The sequence below is a fragment of the Aplysia californica genome, unplaced genomic scaffold (genome assembly GCF_000002075.1).
Source record: "Aplysia californica isolate F4 #8 unplaced genomic scaffold, AplCal3.0 scaffold00768, whole genome shotgun sequence".
Lineage (NCBI taxonomy): Eukaryota > Metazoa > Mollusca > Gastropoda > Aplysiida > Aplysiidae > Aplysia > Aplysia californica.
In genome coordinates this window covers 336,217-345,806 of record NW_004798038.1, presented here as the reverse complement: position 1 = coordinate 345,806, position 9,590 = coordinate 336,217, and the positions used below count along the sequence as shown (strand labels likewise).

At 52.2% G+C, this 9,590-nt stretch overlaps 1 protein-coding gene across 1 annotated transcript in view; it reads left to right on the top strand.

Annotated features, from left to right (window-relative positions):
- Window positions 1-9,590, top strand: part of LOC101850208 — a gene marked incomplete in the record, with an annotated part of 84,734 nt that overhangs the window by 26,310 nt on the left and 48,834 nt on the right. Inside the window, 1 exon segment of the mRNA XM_035972629.1 lies at window positions 1,851-9,226. Coding sequence (XP_035828522.1) covers window positions 2,296-9,226 — 6,931 coding nt within the window.

Sequence of the window (9,590 nt, the reverse complement as noted above, 5' to 3'; positions counted from 1 at the left end):
ACACACACACACACACACACTCACACACACGCACGCGCGCACACACACACACACGCACGCGCGCGCGCGCACACACACACACACACACACACACACACATACACACACTCACACACACACACGCGCGCGCGCACACTGTTTCTCCGTCCACAGCATTTTCATACTTAACATATTTGTTAACGTCACTCTGGGCGGTGGAAAGAAGAGTGGGAATGTGGCTCAGGATTCTTTGCTAAGGGTAGACGGATAACAACAGAGGAATTCTCTAGTGTCTCGGCACGATGTTTGATCCGTCTTCCCTTAGTCTTGCTACAATATTGTAGTGTTTTGGTCTTGGAGGAGGATATGCTGGGTAGATTTTTTCCACATGACGAAGAACAAACCACATATATTGAAATATTGTTTGCCTCTCTTTTAGCCCGCTATTTGTCTGTCTGTCTGTCTCCTGACGCCACCCCCTGTTTTTTTTGCCCATTTCTCTGTCTGTCTGTCTGTCTGTCTGTCTGTCTGTCTGTCTGTCTGTCTGTCTGTCTGTCTGTCTGTCTGTCTGTCTGCCTCTCACGCGCGCGCTTCTTTCGCTCATACCACTGTTTTTAAAATTAACACATACAATACATTGTCATGTGAACATATTTCTAATACGTACGTACACAAGCAAGTTTTTGTGTGTTTGTGTGTGGCCCTCTCCCTCTTTTTGCAAGCGTGTGTGTGTGTGTGTATGTGTGTGCGTGTGTGTGTATGTGTGTGTTTGTACCTGCCTATGTGTGCGCATGCGTGTACATTGCTTGCGCTCGTCCTTACACTGAAACAAAGTTATTAATTATAGACACGGGCTTCAATCTTACCGCACTCCGGGAGTGGGCTGACATAAACGAATGTGGGACCGTCCGCACATGTGAGAGGGCCAGTTGTCAGTGTCTTGCTTTTGACTTTTGATGCGGTCTGGCGATGGAAATGCTCGTTTTGCGTGGTATGTCTTAATTTGTTTCAGTCAGGACCCCACTCAAGGCACGGTCTTCCAGTTCTGTCTGGTGTTTGGAAATGGGTTTCTTAATCTGTCTTGTAGACAATATTAGCGGCGTGGTTCTCTGGCGCCACTGTCAAGTCCTAGATCTTTACTTTCCCTCTGTTGTTTCTATCAGTCTGTCTTAATGAGTGGTTGGCAGGTGCTCAGGTGTGTTTGTCAAATATTCCTTGTCTCACCTCCTTCTTTCCGTTGTTCCACACTCTCAAGTAACACCTGTAATCTTCGGCACCTATAAATATGACCTATTTGTGTTGCAAGTGCCGCAAAACTCTTACTTATGCCAAAACCAAACGTGCCCTTACAATGGATGACTATTATTGTGTCGATATCCTTTTCACTCTTGCTGAGCCTGAAGACAGAGACAGGATTGTTGAAGTTGGGTGTGTACCAAAAAACACATTCCAGTTATTTTTTAGACGTTGTTGTGTGAGTTTGTGTCGATGTTTTGGAAGAAAGTCTGTGACGTTTTTGCTCTGGTTGCCTCCGGCGTGGTGTGTTTGGTAGAGAAAGAGGAGTGGGGGGGGGGGGGGGTAAACGAGATAGTGGATTAACGGAAAAGGTTTGCAAAAGAGAGAAGGAAAAAAAAAAGAGAAAAGAATAAGGTTACTTTTTTGGTAGGGATATTTTCAAATACGGACAGACGTGGATCTTGCGATAATTCTGACATTTTTATTTTTTACTGCTGTAATGTGCACTAGGGCATGTGGATTTTCTAGCGAAGGATTTTCCGTTTCGTGTTTTGCGTGTCAGCTCGGTTTGTTTAGTAAACAAATGTGGTAGTTTTTATCAGGCTTAATTTTCATCTTATTTTCATCGTGTCTAGCTCTGACCTCTGAATTGCTGAAGTGTTGAAAGAAACAGTACATATCCGTCTGTTTAGTGCTGATACATGTTGATGGTTTGTTCAGTGACCCTTTGTGACAGTCGCGAGTTTTTGACAATGGGTTAGAGATTTATGACGTTGTGATCTTCTGCTGATGGCAGACGGATTGAAGTGACTTTTTGGATTAAAGATTATCGGAAGGAGGAGTGTTCCTTCACGTGACGTAAAAAAGTACGTGAACTGCAGTTTTTAGAAGGACTATTAACATTTTGGATTATGGATTCGAGAATGTTGCTTATAATGACAAGAGTGTGTGGACGAAGTTCATCAAAGGAAGTATAGACTAGCGTGCTGTTTGAACGCTGAGTGTGTGTAGTCCGGTCTATGGACTACGGTGCTGGCGGTCGAGGTTTGAATCCAGTTCTGCGGACGACCGTCAGTCAGAATGGGCAACAAACAAGGGACAGAGTTCCTCTCCTCCGACTCGAGCGCCGTGGACTCCCGCGGCCGGAGCTGGTCATTCCACGGAGTGGCCGGACGTCGGCGGTCAGCAGCCACCATCGGTGGTCACGGGGCCAGGACTCCGACAGCTCGGGACATTGAGGAGTTTGGAGAAGGAGGAGGAGGAGGAGGGGAAGGAACGGAGTTCCGGGAGAGGAGCGCGTCTCTGTCTGACGCTACGAGACCCGGGAGGCGACATCATCGATCGAGTAACCTCCCCGTGGTGCGGGGTTTGGCTGCTGACGCTGCTGCGGCTGTTTCTTCTGCTTCTTCTGGTGGTGGTGGTGGCGGAGGCCTTCACGAAAAAGGTTCGGCTGTTTACGGCAAAGGTCAAGGCAACAACAGGGGTCATGACCTTAAAAACACCAAGGCCGGGGGAGGAGGGCGTGGTGATGACGGCAGCCGTGGTGATCACAAACACAGATCGTCCTCAGGTCGAGGGGGTGCGCCCTCCTCTTCCTCTACCACCTCCACCACCACAGCCACCTCCACACCTACAGCGTCTGCGGATCCGTGGGTTAGACAGCCACCCGAGTGTGTGTCAGCGCCGCCTGGTGGATGTGAGGAGACTAGACACGAGGGGAAGGGAGAGCCACCATGTAGGAAAGAGTTGTTTAAAGACAGCTCTTCCTCCTCCTCCGGCAAGGCGAAAAACAAACACTCAGGCCGCACGGGGAAGCAGACAGCAGCAAATTCATCAGATACCACAACCAACAGAGATGTAAACCCCTCAAGTAAAGAGACCAGAAACCATAGTTCTAGCGTATCTGTTAAAGGGGATAAAGGCCATAATAGGTCCAATGCAGGTGGTAAGGAGAGTGGAGGGAGTAACATTCAAGTTCTTAAGTCGTCTCCGAAAAGGAGAAATCGTTTGCAGAAAGGACAGAATGTGGAACTAAGTTCTCCTGATGAGTTGGGTGACGTTTCATTGACCAAGGACAAAGTAGGTGATAGTGCAGCGGTCGGTGTCGGAAGAAAGGCCGTAGATTCAGGCGGTGTGCCAAGGCGTGGGGAAGAGACGGGTAGTAAGAAGCCTCAGCCCACAGTGAGGGTCGTTATGCGAGGAGAAGCTATGACATCACCCGATTCTGGTCATGCCAGCGCTGCTGGGACGCCGGATGGGATGTCACGCGCTCCCGTCACCACAGGGGAGACCATCTGCAGCCTGGGAGTCATCCAGTCCCGGCCCTCGTCGTACTCGGCTGCCACGAGTGTGACGTCGTCTTCCGGGAAACGCCCACCCCAGAGGCAGCTGTCGCACCCCGAGCGCTCGGTCAAGGCCACCACCGCGGGCAGGACTCAGTGGGCGAGCGCGTCAGTCGATGTGGACAATCGAGAAGCTGGGGCGACGGCAACGGCAACGGCAGCACCGACATCATCAAAGTCACTAATAAAAGGGCGTGATCGAGAGAGATTTGGTGTCCCATCGTCCACCGCAACGCGTCCTTCTGCTCTGAATCTACCCTCTACCGTGTCACGTGATCAGGCATTGACGTCAATACCCTTGGCACAATCCCGTTCTGATCAGTATTCCAAGGTCAAAGTAAGCGGAGGGGATATGAGTGCAAACGATTCCACTGTCTCCTCCAATGAGAGCCCGATCACAGTGACCCCGTTTTCCGACTCCCGACCTCTGGCGACAGGAAATAAGGATGTTTCTAGGAGCTGCATGCAGCTGGAAGTAGGTCAGAAAGTGGTGAGGAGAGAAAAACGTTCGGACGCACGAAGAGAGAACCGTTTTAGCTTAGATTTGAGTCACATGAATGGAAGCTCTGCAGGTTCGCCGTCAACCAGAGACGGTGGTAAGAAAGGTCATAACCCCATACTGGAGGAATCTGGTGTTTTGTTTCACAGTTTTGATGACGCGGGAGCTTCCGTTCCTTTTGTAACTAGTCAGGAATATGCTTTGTCGGACCAGTGGCTAGACAGTATTGGTCGTAAACGTCGGAGAGGTCTAATTGGCAGTGTCCATGATGAGGATGACGGTGGAGTCCAGTCACCGTCAACCCCCGCTTCTTCTGTCAGCCAACACGAGCGGGCGTCGCTTAGCAACCGTTCGTCCGACAACTACGACGGTTTTGTCGGAGAGCCGAGCAGCAGTAAGGCGGGGAGCATGAATCAGTCCGCTGGGGGTGAGTTCGCTATCACCACCACTGACTCGGGCTACAACACAGGTAGGAGCTGTTTTTCCTCCATCGACTACACGAGAGTCCCTCTCAAAGTGTCCACGACACAGGCCTGCGCCTCCCAGCCCCCGCCCGCCTCACAAACCGGGGGTAGCACCGGAAAGAACGTTGGGGTCGTTGGAGGTGGTTGTAGTTTCAGTAGTTGTAGTAAAACAACTAGTGGCACCTCTGCTGCTGATAAGACGTCTATGGTCCAGGTGGCGTCTTTCGCACGAGCGACTGACACGGAAGGTCGGCAGCACAAAGGCGTTAGCGGGGCTGACAGTGTAGTATTATCTGATGCTGTGGCCTACGTGAGTTCAGTCACTTCTCTTGTCCCCGGTGATGACACTTACGGTCCTCCCATTGTTTCAGAGATTGTTGACACTGGCAAGGATAGCCTCCCATCTGACCGGGAGAGAAAGTACATTCCAGATGATGCCATCTCAGACTGTGCGGGTAGTCACAAAGGTAGTGTGTCATCTTCTGGTTACGAAGGAGTGTTTGAAAAAGACAAACCACAACCTGCTAGTGATGTAATCATGCGTGTCGGCTCTAATGTTACAGGAATGTCCGTTAGTGAGTGTGAAGGAAAGGTGTTGAATGTTGTGGAGAGAATGACGTCATCATATGTGACTGGGGGTGACGAGGAGGTGGCTGTCACTGCTTGCGGAAGTGCAGGTCTGTCAGGGTCGGCTGGCCGTCACGGTGTGGCGGAGGGTGAGAGGAGGACAGGTGAGAGGAGGACAGGTGAGGAGGAAGAGGGGAACACTCAACGGGTTGGCCAGAGGGAGGAATGTGATGAAAAAGACCCTCTCTCTATCCCGAGGGAGATATGTCAGACAGCTGGCGATACTCTGTCAATCCAGAGGGAGGGAGTATGTGAGACGTCAGTGGGTGATGGTGAAATAATCGAATGTCTCCCCAAGCAGGATGTGTGTGGAAGTAGAAGTGGTCTCTCCATGTTGTCCTCCCCACCACCACCGCACGATGATGAAATCAGAGATTGCGATGAAATCATCAGCGGTAACGACACCGCCGCCACTCGAGCTGACAGAAGCAGCGGAGACGTTCGGGGAGAGAGCCGGGACACGGTGATCCCCTCACACAACAAAAACAACGGAGATAATTGGCCGGGAAGTGGCAGACTTTGTGACGAGGACCAGCGCTCATTTGGCGGGTCGCGACGCGAGCAAGTGGTGGTGGCTACCGCCGGTCGTGCTGATGGTGGTGAGTCGGAGGCGGAGCGCGACAAGTGTGTAGTAGGAGAGCACAGAAGTAATGAGTCGAAATTGGCACAGCGAACTGCAACAGTGGCAGTAGCAGCGGCAGGAGCGACACAGACAGCATGGTGTGTCGGTGGCTCGGTGCCGGGGGGACCCTGCAGTCTTTCCGACCGTGTTGTTGAAATCGGAAGCGATCAGAACCGGAGCGCTAGCAGCAGGCACACGGCACAGGTAGACAGGAGCGGGGAGGCGGGAGTACGACGCAGGTCTGAAGATAACGACGCTGCTGCTATTTCACTCGGCGGCATCGCCGGGAAAGGTTACGTCGGTCTAGATAGTTCGGCCGCTTATAAGAATTCGATAGCAGACGAGGGGAGAGTAAGTGCGGGAACCGAGGCGGTGGGGAGATCCTGTGGTGGTGCTGATGTTTCGGTAAGTGCACCGCTCACAGAGGGATCAGTGCAGGGAGACTTCAGGCAAAGTGTGAAGAAGGGTGAAAGTGCTTCTAGTGTTGGACCTACGATGTTTGACGGATCTGGTGAGAGTGTTTTGGAAAATAAGCACTCTGTTCATGTCGGTGCGCAGTTTGTGTGTTCGGATTATGGGACTACTACGTGCGAAACGCCAGTCACGTATTTGGAGTCTCGAGTTGATGAAAATGATGAAGATGAAGGAGATAATAGCCCCGTCTGGCGACGTCTTGAATCGGAGTCAATGACGCAATTCCCTCCACCTAACAAGACGACGGACACAGACCCAAACATACAACAGTTTCTTGCCGCTTCAGGTAACAGCAAGTTTACATCGCAAAACAACAATAAATTCACTGCTCAAAATCGAGACGAATTTGCCGTCCAGAGTAAGGAGAAGTTCCCCGATGATATCAGTAATGTTTTGAACTCGCGCGGACCTCGTTATGACACCGCAGATGTAATTATTTCTTCTTCCCTGCTTGAAGATGGTGACAGCAGTAGTTGTAGTAAGGTCAACAACATGGGATGGTCAGGCTACCAGGCATCGCCACCGACAGACCCCGCCGCGGGCTACGGGGACAAGCAAGAGATGGGAGATAGATTGCCAGTGAGCGCGGTGGACGGTGTTAGGACGAGCCAGCGGTCAGACGGCGAAAAGCCGGACACGACAGCAAGCTCTGTAGCTTTGCGAGATGCGGGGAAAACAAATGAGATTTTTGGTGGGTCGGCGAGTTTGGGAGACTCGCCACGTGGAATGTACGGTCAAGTCGATGACACTGTCTCCAAATCAGTCGCGTCCAGGTACTGTGTTGAAGTGACCAATCCTGGCTACGAGACGGACAGTCTGGAGAGGAGTAACGCCGCCTTGTCTGCTTCCAAGCTCAGAGAAGTTTCGCAGTCGTTGTACGGAGGGAAGTTTGCAGACCACATGAATAACTCTTCAATGCGTTCTACAGCGACTAAAGCGGGCAAAAGGTCTTCCGCTTCCGCGAATATTGCCACTTTGACGAAAGATATGTGTGCGTCTGAGAACTACATCGGAGATTTGAGTCGCCGTAGAGGCACAGCCAGTTTATACAGGGATCTTTCTCTCTCCGAGAACAGCATGTTGGACAGTCTAGATAATGACTGGCCCTACTCTTCGGATACTTTCGGGAAAAGTTTTGAACCGTCGGAAAATTTTGCCGAGAGTGTCAAATCAATATACTCGCAAGGCGAGAAGTCGCTGTCGATGGCGGACTGTTCGTACCCACTTGACGTCGTCAAGTCATACAGTGCCGGGGGGTTCCAGTGTCAAACGTCGTCAGAACTGAACCTCGTCTCCCCGGACCAGAGCTCAAGCCAACTAGACTTGCTCAACGCCAGCTCCAACAGCATGGAGGCTCTGCCTTCTAAAGAAGAGTCGTCCGCTTGTGACGACAGCGTTCTGTTTCCTCTTTGGGATGAAGAAGAAGAGATGGAGGTTGAGATGAGGCCTCGAACAAATTCTGCCACTGCGGCGGAACTCGCTTCCAGAACGCGGGGTAAGATCGCTATGGGTATGGCGAGTGCCCGGATCAGGAGGTCTTACGCTAGTCCCGTGAAGGAAGAGTACCCGTCTCCCGTGAGACCGTCGTCAGGAGAAATCTATGCGCGAGTTGATAAGTCGATCCTCGGCTTGAGAAATAGCCCGTTAGTTGTGGGTTCGTATCCCACTGAGACGATGGGATCGGGTTTGATTAGTCAGATATCAGTTCCAGAAGGTGCGTCGGAGAAGGTTACTATTCCTTCCCCAACCATAGCGTCGTCTTCTCGAATGTTCCAGAAGTCTACAGCTAAAAATCTGTTCTCAAGACCAGAGGATATTAGGCCACAGACCATCCCCGGCCTTTCGCCACGGCAGTCTCCATACGCCGGACGTAAAAAGTTCTCTGCGTCTACGCGCACCCCAGAGCTGAACCGCAGTGCTGCGTCAAATTCTGATCTTCAGCAAGATCAGCAGCAGCGACGCCAGCAGAAACAGCAGCTCAAATCGGCAAGTATCGACATTCCGGTGAGCAAACACCCTCGCTCGTCTGACCCGGACCATCCGGAGCAGCCCGCGGACGACATAGGTGACCACCTTCCTACTGCACGTCACGGAGCGTCGCAGAACTTCAACATACCCCGTCAACGCCATTCTCTGGACAGCGGTCAGAACTATCTGTCGCAGTCTGCGGATATCTCACAGCCCCACAGCGCTTTCTCCTACCACTACGGATATAATAAGAACAACCCGTCTATTCACCCACACGGCTACCACCCTGGTGCGGCCGGTGCAGGAGGAGGAGGAGGCATCACTGGCTACCCTGAAAGTTTATCCGCCAACAAGGAGTTTATCCGCATGCTCTCGTCCTCGCTCCCCAGCCACCAGCACGGGTTTCCTGCTCTCCATGCCCCCATGTCCAGGGCCAGCATCAATTTGGCGCCACTTCCAGAAGAGGTGAGCCCGGGAAACACGCTCCTCAGCGCCAGCGTCCCATCTGGAGGGAACGGGTTCAGTTCCCGCTACCACGCCGTGCCCAACTACAAGGACCCGCCCCTCCTTCCGTCCTCATCTCATCATCATCAACACCTTGTTCATCTTCATCATCAACGTGTTCATTCGCCCCAGCGGTTCGCCCCACAACCACCCGCTCAAGTCTTTCACTTAAACCAGCAGCGACGAAGCGTCTCGTCCTCGCACCTGCCAGCCGCCCAGAGACACCCCTTCCACCCCCACCACCCGCACTGCGACCCCCAAACAGATGACCTCGGCAACGACCATTATACCAGCGACCTCCGTGGGGGTTCCGACGTGCAGCAATATCCTCTGTACGCCGAGTCCGCGGATATCCGTCCTCGCAGCCGCTCGATGATTAACCCGCCTGGTCTAGAACTGGCTGCTCGCCTTCAAGGCTCGTATGCCGGACACCCTCTCACCAGCGCGGACCGTGCCTGGAGCTACAGTATGGCCTCTTTGGTGGATGGCACTTCCGGTTTTGGGGGCAATGGTGAGTCAGCCCTTCCGCTTTTTAGCCATAATTTAATATGTCGCTCAGGGGTGGGTTTTTTGTGTGGGTTGATGATACAGGGAAAAACAGCTTATGGGAGGGGGGGGGGGGATTAAAAAATATGTTTTGTGTTTGTGTGTGTGTGTGTGTGTTTGTTAGTGTTTGCCTGTGTGTGTCTATGTGGGCGAGAGAGAGAAAAGGAGAGGGAGAGTTAGAGAGAGAGGGAGCAAGGGCAGGAGAGGGAGAGACAGAGAGAGAGAGAGACAGAGAGAGAGAGAGACAGAGAGAGAGAGAGAGAGAGAGACAGACAGTCATAGAGAAAGAGAGCGAGAGAGAGAGAGACAGACAGACAGACAGACAGTCA